This window comes from Manduca sexta, chromosome 9 (genome assembly GCF_014839805.1).
Source record: "Manduca sexta isolate Smith_Timp_Sample1 chromosome 9, JHU_Msex_v1.0, whole genome shotgun sequence".
Taxonomy (NCBI): Eukaryota; Metazoa; Arthropoda; class Insecta; order Lepidoptera; family Sphingidae; genus Manduca; species Manduca sexta.
The window spans coordinates 1,775,815-1,795,763 of NC_051123.1; the positions used below are offsets into that span (position 1 = coordinate 1,775,815).

At 35.6% G+C, this 19,949-nt stretch overlaps 2 protein-coding genes across 2 annotated transcripts; both read left to right on the forward strand.

Moving 5' to 3' along the window:
• Positions 1 to 1,730: 1,730 nt before the first annotated feature.
• Positions 1,731 to 9,249, forward strand: LOC115455689 (macrophage migration inhibitory factor). Its single transcript, XM_030184354.2, has 3 exons — positions 1,731 to 1,967; positions 4,673 to 4,845; positions 9,065 to 9,249. Exons 1-3 carry the CDS (start codon positions 1,860 to 1,862, stop codon positions 9,141 to 9,143), a joined length of 360 nt encoding a protein of 119 aa, XP_030040214.1. The 5' UTR covers positions 1,731 to 1,859; the 3' UTR covers positions 9,144 to 9,249.
• Positions 9,250 to 12,314: 3,065 nt separating this feature from the next.
• LOC115455696 (protein Red) lies at positions 12,315 to 19,658 on the forward strand. The gene is made up of 11 exons (XM_030184359.2): positions 12,315 to 12,653; positions 13,038 to 13,235; positions 13,767 to 13,830; positions 14,437 to 14,511; positions 14,860 to 14,964; positions 15,429 to 15,493; positions 15,790 to 16,033; positions 17,168 to 17,315; positions 17,976 to 18,191; positions 18,848 to 19,014; positions 19,475 to 19,658. Exons 1-11 carry the CDS (start codon positions 12,505 to 12,507, stop codon positions 19,553 to 19,555), a joined length of 1,512 nt encoding a protein of 503 aa, XP_030040219.2. The 5' UTR covers positions 12,315 to 12,504; the 3' UTR covers positions 19,556 to 19,658.
• The last annotated feature ends 291 nt before the right edge of the window (positions 19,659 to 19,949 follow it).

Sequence of the window (19,949 nt, forward strand, 5' to 3'; positions counted from 1 at the left end):
TTGTTGTTGTATAATATTTTTTTAACTACGTTGTGTTAATAAACAGTTTGAGTTTATTTTAAGATTTTTTTATAAGCTCAATGGTTAATCACCAGTTATACCTAAGTAATTATAGTTGCTTTACTTTTAAAGGTAAATTTTAATTTTCACGATTCAATCATTACTTACCGGTTCTATTGAATTAGTGCACTTTTCTTACTAAGATTTTTTATAGCAAATATGTAGGCACCTACATAATTATATCATTGAAATAAAACATTTATTTCAATATCTAACATTCGCTTATATATAAGAAATCATTAATTACATCATAGAGATACTTATTTTTACAAATACCACGCTACCGAAATATGCACAACACTATCTTCACTCTTTACATAAAAGTTGAATGTTTTGCCACGTGGATAGGAATAACCTACCATAAACATTTTGCACTATTTACATAAGACAAAGGAATCAATTTTATTCTGCCACAGGTGAAGATGATCAAACTATGATTTGTATAATTTATGTAATATTTTATGTTTCATCTTGTTTCATATTTACATAATTTGAAAACGTATTTTTTGTTAATTTTATTAACAGTGGCGAAAAAATCATGGCAAAATATTCGTGAGAACAAAATATAACAAAAGCTGATAAGTAATAATTTGTAGGTATGATGAGCTGGAAAATTCACTAGTTTATCAAAAAATGTGGTTAAAATTAATATAAAAAGTTCGTATATTTTTTTATACTGGCTGAATTAAGTAAGTAGTTTTTACAACTATTTTAATGATAGTTAGTATTATAAACGTATTATTTATATATTACCGATGCTGATAAAGAATATAATCATAATATAACTGACATAAAAATACATTATATGAACATAATCAGTGTGATAATAGTCATAATCCTACAATGAATCGATTTCATGTGTCGTCTCTAGTACCTACCAATGACCTCTGTTAGTCTTTGATTTTTAAAGACGAAAATGGGGATGTGCCGGATATCCGTATGCAAATGGTCCGCAGGGCTCCGAAGAAAAAATATCCGTATCCGTTACTTTTTGATGGCTCTTGAATGATCTTTTACACTAGTAAGTACATATTCAAAATTTATACGTAATTCTCCATAAAGATGGCAAGGAAATTGTATCAACTGAAATTTTAACTATTATTTATCTTTTAGTTACATGATTGACACAAATAAATCGCAAAAGTGTGTATTTTAACAAAAATCAACTATTGTAGTGAGTTAGTTATATTGTAAATTATAATTTACAAGGTAAAGTATGTGTAATATAAATTATAATGAGATTTCAACAAATTACTCTTTGTGATAAAAAACATAAGCATTATGTCATATAAGTAATTAACCATGGCCATAACTTTGTTTACATGAACTTAAGTTTACAAAAAATGATTTGTTTTATTTTCATTATTTACAAAAGCGATATTTTCAAACATTTTGTTTTATTTTATTCCGCCCGTATTTATAATGTACAATATTTTGTAGTCTCCCTCCCTTTGTATTCCAAGATTCCATCTTTGCCAAATAATTTGACATTGGTTCAAAGCAACTAAACTGCAAAGCCATGAAGGAAAAAAAAACGCGTCCACTTTCATTTAAAGATGATACACCTGAATAACCCAAAAAAGTTAAAATCTGTATTAGAATCCATGCAACTAAACACGAATTATCCGATCCTTGCCGTATCCGCGGATAAGGATCAGGCACATCCCTAACGGAAACTCAAAACTGACAGTTTATAATTTATATCCGACTTCGTACTTGAGTCGTACTGCGAACGGAACGTATAGTGTTTACGAAATTATTTTTTTAAAATTATATTATCTAAGAGTGTAAGTTAAATAATGCCCCATTTTAGAATCGAAACTAATGTGCCTAAGAGCCAAATTCCGCCCGATTTCGTCACGAAGGCCGTGCCGATACTGGCGAAAGCACTCGGAAAACCGGAGCCGGTAAGACAAACTCCACCCAGGAAAAATAGACAAGTTGCTAAATAACTTCATTTTTGTTGTCATTCTTTCACTTAAAAAAGAAATGGTTTGGATAATGTTCCTTTTTTAAAAAACTAACATCTTCAGCAATTCACGAGAGCTGACCCCGGCATTCTAAAAAAGGATAATTGGGTCAATAAAGTAAACAGATTGAACATTATAAACAAGTTTATTTTAACTGGGTCATATAAAGATATTGAAGGCTGGGCACTTGGAAATAAAAGTTAGGTGAATCCAGTGCGCTGATAAAATAGAAATTAATAACTGTAAGAAATCAAAACCTTTTTTATCTACTTTGTAAAATGTGATTTGTGATGTAAGCTGTTTCATTTATCGCCGTAATTATTCAATTCCTAAAAAATTTATAAACTGGTTTTCAATTTTATGTGACAAAATGCCCCCATGGCCCCCTCTGCTCCTCAAAATATGTTTCATATAAAGTAAAATTATGTATGTAGATACATACATAATTTTACTTTATATGAAAAATTAACATAATCACTGTCAAAGAATTTGCTGTGTATTTGAACGTAGATATGCAAAATGGATCCAAGCCACAGTATGGTTGAAAATGAGCCGAGTGTGCCAAATTAGCTCTAGTCCATAAGGTATATATTTTCTATTAATAAAAACATCTTAGTCAAAACATGTTAATTTGAAATTTTTTATTAAGAAAATATAAAATAGAGTATCAATGAGCTAAAACATGATTAAAATTTCAATCTTCACTATTTCAAAAGTGTCATTTTGTGGGCTTTTTGCATATCTATGTCTAATTGTCAGTTGGATAGCAAAAAGTAAAAATTAAGTTTCAGAGGATAGAAAATATCTTACAAAGTAAAATCTGGTATTCTATCTAATTTGCTTTTATTACAGTTACCAATAATTGATTTTAACAGTGATTTGGAAAAATATCTGATATACAAATAAATAAATAAAACACTTTAAGTTTGTATACAATGTATACCCAATTATAATCTGTTTAGTGTTTTGTTTTATTTATACATAAATAAATAAAACAAAATAAAATAAATAAGAAATCTTACAAGGCTACACTTAAAGCAATAACTACAGTAGAACAGGGTAAAGAGGTTTTATCTGCCAGGATAGAGACCCTTCATACACTAGATATCTCTTTTCTTCTTTTATCGTTTTTTTTTGTTTTTTGTACAATAAAGAGTAAATAAATAAATAAGATATAAAACCTACCATACTGGCTCACATCAGTGTGTTAACTTCTGGGATTAGCCTGTGTATATTCAGTTTCAAACAGCACAATCATGTTAACCGGGGAGTGTAATCATATTTCGTCAGGTGACACTTTATCTGGACCAAATTCCAGTTACGATCAGGCACAGTGATGTTAAAAAAAAGGTCATTTTGACATTACGTTACTAAATAAAATCACATACTTATCTACTTGGAAATAACACTACTACAAGTTACTTGAGACGTAGATGTAAAATAAAAAAGTGTAAGCTCGAACAAAATAAATATTAATAAAAAGTAATTTTAATTTTACTCGCCCCAATACTATTATTACTAATAATAATAATAATATCAGCCCTGTATTATATACTTGCCCACTGCTGAGCATGGGCCTCCTCTACTACTGAGAGGGATTAGGCCTTAGTCCACCACGCTGGCCTAGTGCGGATTGGTAGACTTCACACACCCTCGAAATTCCTATAGAGAACTTCTCAGGTATGCATGTTTCCTCACGATGTTTTCCTTTACCGTTAAAGCAAGCGATAATTCACAAAGAATACACACATAATTTTTTAGAAAAATCAGAGGTGTGTGCCCTTGGGATTTGAACCTGCGGACATTCGTCTCGGCAGACCGTTCCACAACCAACTAGGCTTCCACAACCAACCATTATTACTACTCTAAGAGAATTCGTCGCAGCGGCAACATCATACTTTCAGTCAGAAATACACTCACGCACGCACCATATTAGCCTCAAATTACAAAATTATCAAAATATCAGAAAACTAAAACCAGGATTTTTGGTGAAAATATTTCTTATTAATGGATGATTTTTTGGCACAATGTCAGCTAAGGTGGAGACGAGTATGTGGTTTCATTTAGTAACGCAATGTCAAAATGACCCTGTATTTAAACCCCTGTTCCACGATAAAGCAACTGAACTTGAACTTACATATTTCGATTCTTTACGAAAATGAAAAACTCAATAGGGTACCGAACTCATTTTTGTTCTTTACTATTATCAAATATTTACGTTATATAAATTAAAACACAGAAAGAATTATTCAAATCCGTTAAAAAATCAACAAGTTATAAGACTTTCAATTTCGGTAGAAGGGGTAAGTAACAAGAAACAGAGAAGAGGAGCAATACCCACATTTGACGTCATCGGGAATTACGACGGAAGCAAAAGAAAGAGATGAAGCAATATCCCCATTTCACGCCCACTTCGGCACATAGTAATATTTGAAATATGAATTACTGGCTAATTTTTTAACCAATTTTAATGCCGTTTTTGCAGGAGGGTGTCTTTTTCATAGTATTAACCATTACGTATAGAACAATGTACAAAATCAAGCACAGGACGGTCCCCTATTGTAATTGATCAAGTTAGGCTATTTATGCTACATAAATATATAAAAAAAATCTGTTACTGAGACATTTATCCAAATTTTTAGTATTGCGTGGTGTCCGTGATCCCAGATGTGCCGATGAGCTTTGGTGGCACTACAGAGCCTTGTGCCATTGCAAACCTGATGTCAATCGGAGCTCTTGGAGTAGAGCAGAACAAGAAGCATGCTAAGGTCCTGTTTAACCTGGTGGAGCAGGAACTGGGTGTCAAAAGCGACAGGTAATATGACTACAAGGTGATGCAATTTTGCCCAGTCTGCCAGAGGTTCCTTCATTTAAACAATGAGAAAGTGGAAAAGTTAGTATGAAATTGCCCCTAATCTTTTAGGAGTTCAACTTCAAACTATAGCCCTGAGTAAGATTTTATATAATTTCTATTAAGTACACCTTTTCCTCAATTCTTGGAAGCTGTAGCGCTAGACCCAAGTTTTGATAAAATTAGTAATTCATTTTTTTTTGTGGAAATTAACTTATTATAATAATTATTATTTCCACACTAAGCACCATTCTTGGATGCAAAAAGTAATACAGTATTTGCCAACTTCCTGTTAAGCCTCAGAGGCCTTTTGATATTTAGATTTAGTTAAAATAAAATAGAAACATGTCATATAAAAAAAGTTAGGCTGTATTCTAGGTCAGAGAGAATCTTAAGAGGTAAACAAAAACCATTGGATTGCTTGGCAGAGATTTGTTGTATATTTGAAAATGTCTTAAGCACAAATGTGTCCACACACCCAGAATAGTGCTATTATCTCGTAAAATATTATTTAAAGTCACCGTTTACTATTGTACAACATTCCAGAAAGATTAAAGCAAGGTTCCCAGTGGCTCAAGTAACTCTCAGTTTCCTAATCCCCATTGCCGTTAACGAATTCATGAGTCTTCTGGTATCATGGATGTAAATGTGAAATAAAGAGATCTCTTATCATTTAATGCTTTGCCGGTTCATATAATAAAAATACCTAGTACTTTGCTATTGAGTAGCCGCCAGTATTGATTGTAATAGTTTACACAACACTCATTGTTATCAGTAACGTTCTCATTGTTTGCCAATTACTAATAAATGATGTTATTGAATGTAGAATTAGGGTTGTCACCTTAATTACTGTTAGCAAAAACTTTCCTCGTATGTGGATTGAATTGGGTTTTTCCCCGTACACCCTGGCAGAGAATGTTTGTTTTTACAGCTAAAGTTGACCACTAATGGCTTTGTAATTTAAATATGTATATCTTATCTTTCAATCAAGCGAGATTCTCTTAACACAAATATTGTGCAGGATTCAAGTAGATAGTTTAAACCTCTATCTAACAGCTTCCCGATATTCCCCAAACTAGGATAAATCTGGAGAATTTCGGACGGATTGCAACCCTACATATATCCAGCACCGAGCGCCTATCTGTTTGATAACCACGTATGACTGGAGACACTAATCTTGGCCATAATTAATTTGTTTATTTTGCCTCGAGTCAAGGTTCAAATTTCCGTGTAAACCCAAATATTTGTATATTGGTGCTAGATGTAGCAATTTGTGTCTTCTATATAGCAACTATTGAGACAAAGTGTAAAAACCATAGTGGTCCACGTTACTAAGTCGCTTTCCGGTTTTCGCTGTGTATATTGTTTCTAATAGGTTGGCATAATTGCGTCGACTGGTCGGTATGATTACCGTTCACCAGAAAAACTATTTATGTATAGCATGAACAGGCCAATTTGATTATGGCAATACAAATATTTTACGGAAAACTAACGCGACGAACAGTCTACTTTTGCGTTTGCTTGGTGACTGATTACTCACAACGCGGAAACCTGAATGCTCAAGGTTCCTTCCTAATCCCTATTTCTTTTCTTTAAAGGCTCAATATGACGGGGGCGAATTTCTATTGCCAAATCTTGCCGGTGAACACAGGCGAGAATTGTCTCGTCATTTTCATGTTTAAACGGGGCATCATTTTAAAGTTCTTTCAATTATAATACGATTGACACATGAAACATGCCAATTGGGGTTTTGCAGCCTACTGCCTATTCCCCAAATCCTTTCCTTCTGCATCTATGATTCATCTAGATTCTGGTATTGTGATAATTTGAATCCTTTCTACCCGAATTTCGGCCACGGCAGGCAATCTCAAGGGAGATCAACCAGATATGCAGGAGATATTATAGTGCACAAGTGTGTGCGAAATACATAGGTGCACTCTCGGTTCCTTCACTCTCATATTCTAGTGAGAAGGCAAACCGACATGACCGGAGAGAGATCAGGCGTAGGACCTTACGTACCTTCTGCGACACGGGGTATCACATCGCGAACTTCCTGACTCCGTGCTGGGACTGACTCATATTTAAGATAGTTATAGTCACATGTTTTTAAATATTTTTTTTTGTTGACAATGCTCCAAAAGGTTACAATGGCATTTGTTAGTAGATAACATCGAGAAACCAATTAAGTTTATGTTGAGGCTATCAGAGTTAACATAGTAGGTAGTAAAGTATGTTAGTAATATAATGACAATGGAAAACGACAGTTGATTACTTATTGCAGAAAACGCATGAGAAAAAAATAAAATAATATTTACTAGTTACTTGAGCGGCATCCGTAATGCCAGTGAGAATATATCTTAGGGGACAAATTGATGTTTTTAATGGTATAAGGAGGATAGTAAATGCATCCAAGTTTGTGTTTGATGTTATTTGGCGTTAAATTAACACGCAATTCTGAGGGTAGTCTGTAAATTAATCGTGGCACAAGATGGAGGATGAACTAAGTTTTTAAAAACATATATTTGTATTTTATACATTTGTTTTATATAAGTTTTGTAAGTACGGCCATAACAACTAAGACCGTAAATCGTAATGAATATAAGATTCCGCTAATGAATTGCACATCAATTTAATTTTTGGTAAACGATCTTTTAAAATTATAATTACCAAGAATTTTCTCAATTTGGTACAAACGTGGTCACTATGATTATACCATTTGAATTTACTGACACTTTGTAATCCAAGATAAGTGTGTATCTACAGCGTCTAAGCTAGGGCAATCACATAATATTATGATTGGAGTTGTAGGTTTTTTTTTTTTTTTAAGTCTTTATTTAAGGATCTTGGGGACCTGTGGTTATGCGAACAAGTATGTTCATGCGCTACAAGATTCAATGGTTGTGTATTTGTATTAAATGAGGATTTAACAAAGACTTTTAAGATTATATAGAGCGGACATTGGGAAGATTGTCATACAAAAATTTTGCGTTCATGCGATGGTTACTGACTCTACCGTGAAATAGCAAAACATTAATGTGAGATACTTAATTTTTTTTAGCACGTTTTGATTAGCGCGTTATTAATACGCATATTATAATATTTTCTATAAATACGTTCTTTTTTTATATTATGGCTGCCATCGTTTATTTTTGGGTGATATTGCCAATGTCGAGTAATAATAGCAGATACAAAAAAAAGACTATATAATCAGATCGCCATGTTCATTCTTAATGTTCATTTTGATAATTTTTTTTCTATAAATATGTTATTTTTGTATTAATATCTAAGAACGCTATGACATCTTATCATGCGGTTATTTCAAATAAGGCAATGACTTATTACCAATTAGTAATATCTATTAAAGCACAAATTTGGTCTTGATATCCGGTTTACAACCAACTATACTGTTTAATGACTCGGATTTCATTATCACGAATTTAGTAAATTATAATCAGTGGCGGCCTTAACGACGCGAGACCCCAGGCGAAAGCAAAAAGAAACAGACGCGAGGCCCCGGACAGAGTAAAAAAACGTTCCCCAGTTTTAACAGTTTCGTCGGTAAGAACGTAAAAAAAAGGACCTGCGAGGCACCGCGCGAGGACTCTGTAAGAGCGAAGCCCCGGGCGATTGTCCGGTTTGCCTCCCCTTAAGGCCGCCTCTGATTATAATTATGTGATTTACCGAGGTTGGAATTCGCTTATTATTAGAAGACATTTACTGCCGTTTTCAATAAACGATCTCAATCTTAATCTGCGATCCGATACCCAGAATAAAACAACTATTTAAGTCATTTGTAAGCGTGTCAATAATCACTGTGCTGATTAGTTAATTTCGGAATTAATAAAAAAAAGATTGGGATAGTTTATTGAAAACTTAAGCCGTTTGACTGCCTCGATGGCCTAGTTGTACTGCATGCGCGGTCTTAGGTCCTGGGTTCGAATCCCGGGTCGGACAAAGTGATATTTGGGTTTCTACTCAGTATCAGCCCGGAGTCTGAAATATGTGCCCGATATGGCGATAGGCTCGCTCCCTATCACATAATGGGACGGAATACACTTGGCGAAAAGTGGGTGCCCTAGTTGCGCCTCTGCATACGCTTCCAGGATATTTGCGTGATGTGTTTGTTTCGTTTTTTTAGTAAATTGCAAATACTTGTATGAACTAAAATTATCTTTTTTTTCAGGATGTATATTACGTTCCAAGATGAACCGACAGGAAACGTAGGCTTCAAAGGAACTACTTTCCACGCTATTTTTGGATAAAAACAAACACGGCCTTAAATAATATATAAGGAACAAAGAAAATATGGCTATCGATTGTTAAGTTTTAAATCAGCTTGCTAAATTATATGTGACAATAAAAATAACAGACCTTTGTTTCATTCATTTTATATTTATAGCAAAGAGAATAAAATTATAATATATACATTTATAGCTTGACCAGAAAAAACAAAAACTTCGCGATGATGTAAAAATTTAAATGTGGAACTAACTTGTTCTGACGAAGCGACGTCAGCTAAATAAAAAAAAAACAATAGTGTCAGGTTTCTTTTATTCTGGTCAGGTTATATCTAAATATATAGGTATTATCATATAAAGCTTTATAAGCTGAAAAGTTTGTTTGAACGTGCTAATCTCAGGAACTATTGGTTCGAATTGAAAAAAATATTTTAGTGTTGGATAGCCCATTTATCGGGGAAGACTATATAACGTCACACTATGACTAATAGGAGCGGAGAATCAATGGAATATGATGTAGAAACGGGGAAAATTTATTTCTTTTGAGAGTTTCCGTTGCGTGCACTGCGCAAACGGTTAAAGTTCAACGGTTTAAAGGCAACCGTCGTATGACAGAATTGATCCTATTAAAAAGATTTTAAAAAATATATTATTAAACATAGTCCCCCGCCGCATATGTGTGTCTTTCTGAACGCGATAAACTTAAAAACTACCCAATTGATTTCGATTAAATTGTTATCTTGGAAAATTATTTTACGCGGGCTGACTCGCGACTACTAGCCAGTCATAATATATATTAAAAACTAGAATGATAACTCGCAAAATAGTACATTTCATATACTTATCGTCGGGTATAATAACACTGGAAAAAGTTGGAATGGTTTTGTCCTGAGTGATTTTAGGCTTTAACACAAAGAGCATTACAATACTGCTATAACCTAAATGACATATATATCGATGAGATTCTCCGTTTTAAAATCTCATAAAACTACTTCGATGACTAAAAGTAAGGTAATAAAGTATAAGTAAGCATAATTATCTACATAAATACTTACGTTATGTGCAAATGTGGAAATTTATTTAACGTTAAATTACTTAGCGAGGAGATGCACAACGCTTTAAGTAGTTAAAACTACTAAGGGGCAGAAGACCTGTGGATAGACAAAATGGCGCCTTAGAAAACTTTCCTTTTTCAAACTTTTTTTTTTCTTTGGCAAGTCGCGAGTTTTTAAATTGTTTTTTTATAAAACAAGGCCTCATCCTCACAGGAGCTTTAATCACATTCGTTCAAAACGGTACCTCGTTTAAGTAAGTAAGTAAGTACCTCGTCGCCTGTAGCGACTGGTTTTTCGCAAGTCAACGTTCATTTAACGCAGAGCAGACGATATGGGTGAAATAATGATTGCATTTATGCTTTAGCCAAGCATTGGCACACATTATTTACTCATATTGAGTTTATTGGCCAAAGTGAAGAGAAGCCAATACACAATATCGTTGACTGTGTACCTACCATGCTTAAATATAATAGCTACTATCATTCAGGGGATATGCATCAAAATTATAGACGTAGGTAAAGTAATTTTAGAGACATGTCCACAATTTAAGAAGTTTGATATTTGTGACTTCCAAAAATTTGCCAAATTACAAACGAATTACACGACTTAATGCACGGCATTTTACTTTTCACTACACACTACTTATATTATATATTTTATGTCTCAACATCCAGTGTGAGCATTGGGCTCGGTTAGTACCTACATAGTGGTAATAATTACTTTTGTCACGGGCCCATAGTAACACCTATAAATCAGATTGCCCTATGTTTTTTTGTCTTTTTGTAACAGAAATTGATACTGCTAGTAATACGGCTAAATTGATTTTACGTCCTACTGAAGTGTAAAGCGAAACAAGAGATTTCCGGCGACGTTTTATATCCTACTAGATGTTGCTCGCGGTTTCGCCCGCGTGAAAAGACTTTCCCGCTACAAAAGTACCTAATAATCATAATATATATCAAATATATATATAATATCAAATAATCACTGTATCTGGCCATAGAGCCACTTGCGCGACGTCAGCGCCATCTATAAAAAATCTGGTAAAAATATTCAAATCTTTTTCACGGGAGCAAATAGCTGGGATAAATATACCCTAGGTGTATGTCAGTCTAGTACATGGCCTATCCATGCGCCATTCATCTGAATCCGTTCAGCAGTTTCTGCGTTTAATTTTACGAAAACCTAAACATTCGTTTTAGATTCGTAATGTCGTATACTGTTCCTACACCCGGCAAATGGAACTTATTTACGCAGCCAACGCGAGGTTGGGTTTTACAGCTCCCGTGCGAATGATGCCTAAGGCCTAAACCAAAGACAATATAATTATGATGGCGTACCTACTACAGTGTGCTATTTGTTAAGTCTATGGCCTAGGAGTCTAGCTCAGAGTCTAGGGAGTCTACAGAAAACCCTTAGAATGTTCGTTCAGAAATCTTGAGTTGCCTAGATACCTAAAGTTTATTTCGTTCAAAAACGAAGAGATGTAGTGTACGACAAGATTTCCCCCAACTTTTCGCGGAATAAAAATACTATTTTCAATGCGTTTATAATATGATAATGCAGGCTGTGGTGTACAAATGTGGCTAAAAATATGGAATCCTTATACAAGTAGATTCGTATTATTACTATCGATATAGATTTGTATCACAATAATATAATCACATAATCGATTTCGTCAGCGGCGGATCCTACAGATCACACACAACACAGTTCCTACAATACTATCAAAATTGAAAATAGACATTATTTTTAAATTGCAGTTTCGTCGGATTAGGCGATTTTCCGCCATGTAGATTATGTCGGAGGGTGTCCCGGTGATCAAAAATTACGTATAGTGACCAGTCAACATTTACGATATTGCGAATAGCGATTTGTCCCGAAAGGCTCGCGTTATAATTGCAGTTTTTGTAGTAGAAATAATTTTTTACTTATTAAAGTACAATATTTGCTCGGAGATCACTTTTTTCATCAATAAACGTAAAAATGCAGAACGTTTTTTGTGCTCTCATCTTTTCATAAGATTGAGCGACTTCAGACTACTTGGAAATATCATCGAATTCACGGTGACTTGTACCACCTCATGTACCACCATCCCAATGATAAACTTTATATTTAGTCATTGCACCATCCATATGGCAACACTGGTTAAACCTCAAATGTCAATTAAAAGTTGGGTTTGCTCTGCTGCACTTTGCAGCGTATCAATATAAAATAGGTATAAATAAATATAGTTTTAACATTGTTTTCCTAAGTGGAATAAATTTATTTACATGGATAAGTCATAATTGACGATAACATCCTTACGGAAGATATTGGAAGCTGCAAATATGGACGAGCACAGAAGCGTGGAGGACACCCCAGCGTCCCAAAGGCTGACAAATGAGGACTTCAGGAAGCTGCTGATGACGCCGAGGGCCACGCCGGCCGCGGGGGCGCACCCTGCCGGCTCAGTGCGCGAGGCCATGGCTAATGCGGGGTAAATCGTTTTTATATCATTATTCATTCATTACGCCTTGGTGAATGCAAAATAATTGAGACCCCGATCTATTGTTATTTTGTACATTTTAGTTAACAATAATTTTGCAGTTTTAGCCAAGATGTGTTATGCATCTAATGTCTCAATATCAACTGATCGTCCGGATAAAATAGGAATTTTCGAGGCACAAGCCTGCAGAATCAGCTCTTTTTTGTTTTAAATGATGTACCAAATTCCTATGGCATCAAAAGACCACCTACAATGTGCTAATTGTATGTGATTTTAAAACACTTTAAAAACTATGATAGCTTGGTAACACTCTAAAACTTCTTTAGCATTAAATATTATTATAATCCCACTATACTCACATAAAAAACTTAACAGATCTATGCCACCGCCAGCTGAGAATAAGGGCGAGTTACGTCGCAAGAAGAAGTCTTATTATGCCGCATTGAAAAAACAAGAAGATAATAAGTTAGCCGAGTTGGCCGAGAAGTACAGAGACAGGGCTCGTGAGAGGCGAGACGGACTTAACGAACTGGGTCCTGCAGACCCTACTAGTAATACAAGCAGTGCTTATAGGTAAATAGCTTTTGTTGGCCTGCCTGCCTGCTATATTCTTCCAGGCAAAAATAGCCTATCTTCTAACGAAGGTATCATACTCTCAGTAACAAATTTCATTGAAAGTGGTTAGCTGAGAAAATAACACAGAATATGGCTTAGTTTACATAGTTTGCAGTCAGCTCAAAAGTATAAAAATAATATTATCAACTAGGGAAGCTACACTTAGCTTAGTTATTGGTTGTCAACCAGTATAATTTTTTTTAATTTATGTTCCCCTCTCATATCCTTTTGAGTGATGAAGTGGGTATTCTAATTTCATTTATGCTGCTTACCATTAAGCAGTCCGCTTGCTAGTTTGCCTACTATGGCAAACAAAATAAAAAACATTCCAAGAATGAGCCAATCATAATCATCATCATCGTCAGCGCCAGGATGGACAACAACATATTGTGTTTTAGATTGACTTAATACATAAATGAATATAATGTAGAAATATTTTAATCTTGTTTACACTTTTGTGTGTAATCACTCTTTCTTATTCATTTACAGAGCAGTCGCACCAGATGTCAAGTCTGGCATGGATGCGAAGGAGCGAAGACGACAATTGATTCAGGTACATACAGATTTAAAATTCCTGCTTAGATGAAAAAACAATGGATACAGATTTAAGATTCTGGCTTACACCAAAATCCTATGGACAATGACACAACACATTAATGTTCGGTCAGAACTATATTGTGACTTGATACATACATACTGTTATAAACTCACATAAGTTCCGTTAATTATTCTGGTGCAGCACACTTCGTTTTTAAGCACATGCAAACTCTGACTGACTTTTTTAAACTACCCCCATCTTATACATGACACATACACAGTATCATGTCTCAATCCGATTGGGGTAGCCAGACTAGATTACCACTTTGTTTGATACTGGCACACTTATTTTGTTTCCTTTTTCATTGATCTTTTCATGAATCCCCGCTGGCTCCACTCATTTTGATATGACGTTTACTAAGCATGTTAGATATTTGACATTTGAAAGTAAGCTGTGGTCAACCCCTACTGTTTCTGCCATCCACACTCACCTATATATCTTCTTTGTCAGTGTCTTATCATCCATCCTTTCCAAATGCCCACATTAGCACATCCTTCTGAATTTTGATCACTACATCCTTTCTCACTCACTCGATTATACTTTATAATTTTTTGTCTACAGGAATCCAAGTACCTTGGTGGTGACATGGAACACACTCACTTGGTGAAAGGTCTTGATTATGCTCTGCTACAAAAGGTAAGGGAAGAGAAAGCATTTTCTAATATAAATTATTAGAGGTTTGGTTATATAGGATGTTTTACTAATAGTATATTTAGATTATAAATATTGTCAAGTCAGGTGACTTTGTTATATTAGGTATTGTATTTAAACAACATAACACGCTACCACATTTTAAAATTGAGGCTTGGTATGAGTAAACTTTTAATTAAATCATAATATATCAAAACACTACGACAATTTGGATAAATTTGGAAACGGAACGGGTTGTTAAATTTTAAAGCAAAACTATCATGGTCATATAACAGCATCTATCAGCTTAATCTTGCGCACAGAATTAGATCAATTTGTATTTACTATCCACAGGTTCGTTCAGAGATACAGAGTCGTGAATTAGAAGAGGAAGCGGAAATGGAGAGGCTCGTCACAATGCCAGTAGAAGTCGTTAAAGAGAAGAAAGAAGTGCCCGTGGTGAGAAAAACTTGGTTATTGATCAGCTTTTTTATGGTTATGAATAATTCGACATACTAGGGTATTTGACTTATTTTTATGTTTACTTTTATAAAATATGTATGTAGTATAAATTCTAAAACAGAAGAAATCATTGAAATCTGTTGAAAAATATACAAGTTATAAGCTATTGAAATTAGTTATTAGGGGTGAGTGACAAAAACAGAAAAGGGACGAAATACTTGCATGTGACGAATTTTAATGCTGTTTTCACAGAAGAATTTATTTTTTACTACTTGCTGTTACATATAAAAAAATGCACAAAATCGAACATAGTCAAAAACCTATTGTGACGACCGGCGAGACATCATCTATCGTCAGTCGATACTCTATTTGCCGCCACTGCAGTTAAGTGCAGTGGAGTCACTTTGCCACGCCCATTTATAAAGGTCCATAATACAAAAACTATATTTTATATTTTTCAGGAGGAGGAGATGCAATTCAAAACATCGATGGGCAAAAATATTTATGACTTGATAATAGAACAAAAGTGAGTAGCATCACATAGATTATTATATTATTTACTAGCTTTTGTCTGCAGCTTCGTATGCGTGAAAAGGATTTTACGGGATGAAAGTTCCAGTTTTATATTTTCTCGGGATAATATCTAGCCATTAACACGCAGGAGTAATATAGCTTCCTACTAGTGAAAGAACTTTTAAATTCAGTTTAGTAGTTCCAGAGATAAGCCTCTACAAATCAACGAACAAACGAAACTGACCAACACGAGTGTGCTCACGACTCGTGCCTCCTCATATATTTCTCTAGCATCTATCATCCACACAGGAATAAGAAAGTGGTTCGCAACGAGATGTTCGGCGCAGGCCGGATGGCGTATGTAGTGGAGTTAGACGAGGAGGGCGCTGCGGACTCCGACATTCCGACAACACTCACGCGCAGCAAGGCGGACGTGCCGTCACGAGTGGAGGAGAGCTCGGCCGCCGCCGCCGCGGATATAGTCCTCGACAAGTTGGCTCAGATCTTCTCGTACTTGAGACATGGACGGCATCGCAAGTTGAAGAGGGCCAAGGTATACTATTGATCTTTAATATTATAATTAAATTTTCATAAATTTCACTTGTACTTAGTTTATACACACAACATCACGCATTTATCCCCGAAGAGGTATGCAGAGGTGCAACCAAGGCACCCACGTTTCGCCAAGTGTGTTCCGTCCCATGATGTGATAGGGGGCGAGCCTATCGCCATATCGGGCACAAATTCCAGACTCCGGGCTGATACTGAGCAGAAAAACCCAAATATCACTTTGCCCGACCCAGGACCTCAGAGCGCTGTCGTACCGCGCATGCAGTACAACTATGCCACCGAGGCAGTACTTAGTTTATGGTTTTGGGAAATATGTGGTTAGTCGCAAATTAATTAGACATTGTCAAGAAGATGTTCCATATGAATAATTTTATGAGACATATATTTTTTGGTCTTTTAAATCAACCAAGAATCATAATGCTAGAACCGCTTGAATACACCGAGGCACCAACTTTGGTCCCCTTAACATGCACAATGGCCTGATCATTGACGAGCTAAGTGCGGTAATAGTAAACCCACAACCAATATCAACACCAAGTGGTTGCTTTAGGTTCCCTGTTGCTGCAAGTTAAACTGGTTGTGGCTAAAGTCGGGTCCATACCTCCACCAATAGGGTACCAGACTCATTTTTGTTCTTTACTATTATTAATTTACGTTATATCAATTATAACACAAAAGGAATTATTAAAATCTGGTAAAAAATCAACAAGTTATAAGTCTTTGAATGTCGGTGGAAGGGGTAATTAACAAGAAACAGAAACGAGACGAAATACCCACATTTGACGTCATCGCGGGAATTACGACGCGTGCGAAAGAAAGAGATGAAGCGATATTCCCACAACGCCCACTTCTGCACGTTACAATATTTGAAATATGAATTACTAGCTAATTTTTTAAGCAATTTTTATGCAATTATCGCAGGAGTGCTTCTTTTTCGTGTTATTAACCATTACATATAGAATAATGAACAAAATCAAACATAGGCCAGTTCCCTATTTACGCCCAATACAGCTCTTAATTATAATGAACTTTGAATTAAACTATTCAATGGAACTTCAGAGGTGCCACACAGCTTCAAATCGAACAACTTCACAATGTCTCTTTCTCGTGTTGCCAGGACAAGCCGAACGAGAAGGGTCGCAACGATGACTCGATATACGGCGACATCGGCGAGTACGTCGGCGGCGAGCGACGCTCCGACAGGCGCGACGACCGTCCGCGCGCCCCCTACTTCGACAAGCCGCTCGACGCTGACAAGGAGGAGGGTATGGGCGAATTTCTCAAGGATTTTAGGCAAAGTTTGTAGCTATGGATTGCTCCTTTGAAGGGTTACGGTAATAAAAAAAGCTAGCTGAATACAATGAAAGGATTTCACCACCACGCCAGCTCCTTATAAGTGAGAGGCTCATCCTTGCTCTCCGCTAGCTGTAGTATATTGAATACTTTTGATCCTGTAGCATTTTGTATCCATTATAGTATGAATTTGTATACAGGCACGGCTAAGTGACTCCAAAGCACCTGATGGTATGAGGAATGGGGTTAAATGGAATTGTGGACTGAAAGAAATGGTTACCACTCGGCAGGCGACTTAGTTATGCTGGTCTGTTGGAACTGGGTATACACAGTGTAATCCCGGAACATAACACAATTTCGTGAGCCACTATAGCCGGTTTTAACACCTTGTACGGTGGTCGCTATCCAGTTGGATCACTACATAGTATAAAACAAAGTCGCATTCTCTGTCCCTATGTGTGGTGCTTAAATCTTTATTTTGATTTAATTTTGATGCGGTTTTTTTTAATAGATAGAGTGATTCAAGAGGAAGGTTTATATGTATAATAATAACATCCATTAAATAGTCAGCATTGCACCCGTGCGAAGCCGGGGCGGGTCGCTATACAGTATACAACATGTTGTGCTGGCAGGTCCGGGCCCGCTGGCGCGGCGCGCGGCGGCGGGGGGCGCGTCGGCGGAGGAGCGCGACAAGCGGTCGGCGGCGCTGCTGTCGCGGCTGGCGGCGGAGCCCGAGGGCTACGCCGAGTGCTACCCCGGCCTGCGCGAGATGGACGACGCCATCGACGACTCCGACGACGAGGTCGACTACACCAAGATGGACGCGGGCAACAAGAAGGGACCTATTGGTCAGTATTTATTTACCTTTTTTTCTGTAGTGCCCAAGTACTGTACACTTCCAAATTTTAATATATCGATGTTCAGAACTATCTATATGACTTCGTCAAAACAATGTATTTATTTAGACTGGCAGCGGTTGAGACATGCTCTCGACATTGCTAAACTCTATGGGCGAAAGCAGCCACTTAGCATGCTTGTTTTTCTAATAAGGCAGTAAAAAATTAAACATTAAAAAAATACTTGAAAATAATTCAGAGTTCAAAAGATCTTCGTAAAATCACATTATTGCTATCGAGAAACACTATAACGGTTAGTAGAATTAAACTTTACACATAAATATCGAGTTGTATAATCTCGACTGACAAGACACTGAACTCATTCTGCGTAGAACGGACAACCAAAAGCTAAAATAAAAAAAACTATATAATTATAAAATGTAAGTATTCGCGTAGCACAGCAACTCAGTCCTTGTAGCCATTAAAAAAGCAAAGAAATGTAGGTAGATATTGTAACTTTGACTTTTAGAATGACCAATAATTCAGTCCGCCCCGTGACCACGAACGCGGCAAATTTTTCGAAACGTCGGTAGAAAATTATAATATAAAAACCTCGATAAAATCCGTAAAATAATTTTATTTCAATGAATCTTAATTTTTTTATTCAGGTCGTTGGGACTTCGATACTCAAGAAGAGTATTCAGCGTACATGAGCAGCAAGGAAGCGCTGCCTAAAGCCGCCTTCCAATACGGTGTGAAGACGCAAGACGGACGGAAAACTCGGAAGACTAAAGACAAGAGCGAGAAGGCAGAATTGGACAGAGAATGGCAGCAGGTACACTTTGTCTATGAAACTTTAGTCTATACACATAGATTTCGAGTAAAGAAAAATGATGTAATAACTATAAATTGATGTGTGATAAATTATCAAAAAAAAAAAAAAAATATCAGCACCAAACCAAGATTTATTTGATTTTTTCTGTTTATTTTTGTACAGGTCTGTCAAGCGATTGTATATTAATTTTTATTTTTATGATTTATTAATTTCGTTTGGCGATTTATCATGGTTATTTGTAAAGTCGACAATCGAAATGTCGACTTTACAATTACTAATTTTCATTTCATTTGTTGAATTTATTAAATTTATTAATTTAGATTATTGATTTATTATAATGATTTATAAATTTTGATAGTTGATGATTACTTTATGATTATTTATTACTTTAAAAAAAAAATACAGTTGAATTGAGAACCTTCTCCTTTTTTTGAAGTCGTTTAATAATCTCTTGTTACAGATTCAAAATATAATACAAAAGCGTAAAGCGCCTCAAGCCGGCCACGGAGACGAAACCGGATTCAAAGTGCCCAAATATTAACGTACACGAGCCCTCAAGAATGCAGATCTATATAATGAATATACATTATATAGTGTTATGTAGTTGTATATATATATAAATACCAATAAATATATAAATGACTTGTGTGAAATTATTTCTCAGTATTTTTTTGCCCACAGTTGCGCCTGCGCCGAAGTCCGTCCGCGTAGAATTGTAACTAAATGAAAGTATATTGCAAACAGACTTTTCCCATCCTATTTTGATGAAAGAAAGCCTGATTCCAATAGGGTATTAGACTATGTTCAATTTTGTGCATATTTTATATGTAACAGCAATTACTACAAGAAGAAGTTCTCCTGTGAAAACAGAATTAAAATTCGATGATAAATGAGGTAGTATTTCGTATTTAAAATACGTGCAGAAATTGGCGCGA

Bases quoted from the DNA above. Each gene is read 5' to 3' on its own strand.
- LOC115455696 (XM_030184359.2), top strand. From the start codon at position 12,505: ATGGACGAGCACAGAAGCGTGGAGGACACCCCAGCGTCCCAAAGGCTG. The intron at 18,192-18,847 runs GTCAGTATTTAT...TTTTTTATTCAG, and splicing joins CAACAAGAAGGGACCTATTG to GTCGTTGGGACTTCGATACT. The intron at 19,015-19,474 runs GTACACTTTGTC...CTCTTGTTACAG, and splicing joins TGGACAGAGAATGGCAGCAG to ATTCAAAATATAATACAAAA.
- LOC115455689 (XM_030184354.2), top strand. From the start codon at position 1,860: ATGCCCCATTTTAGAATCGAAACTAATGTGCCTAAGAGCCAAATTCCG. The intron at 1,968-4,672 runs GTAAGACAAACT...CCAAATTTTTAG, and splicing joins CACTCGGAAAACCGGAGCCG to TATTGCGTGGTGTCCGTGAT. The intron at 4,846-9,064 runs GTAATATGACTA...CTTTTTTTTCAG, and splicing joins CTGGGTGTCAAAAGCGACAG to GATGTATATTACGTTCCAAG.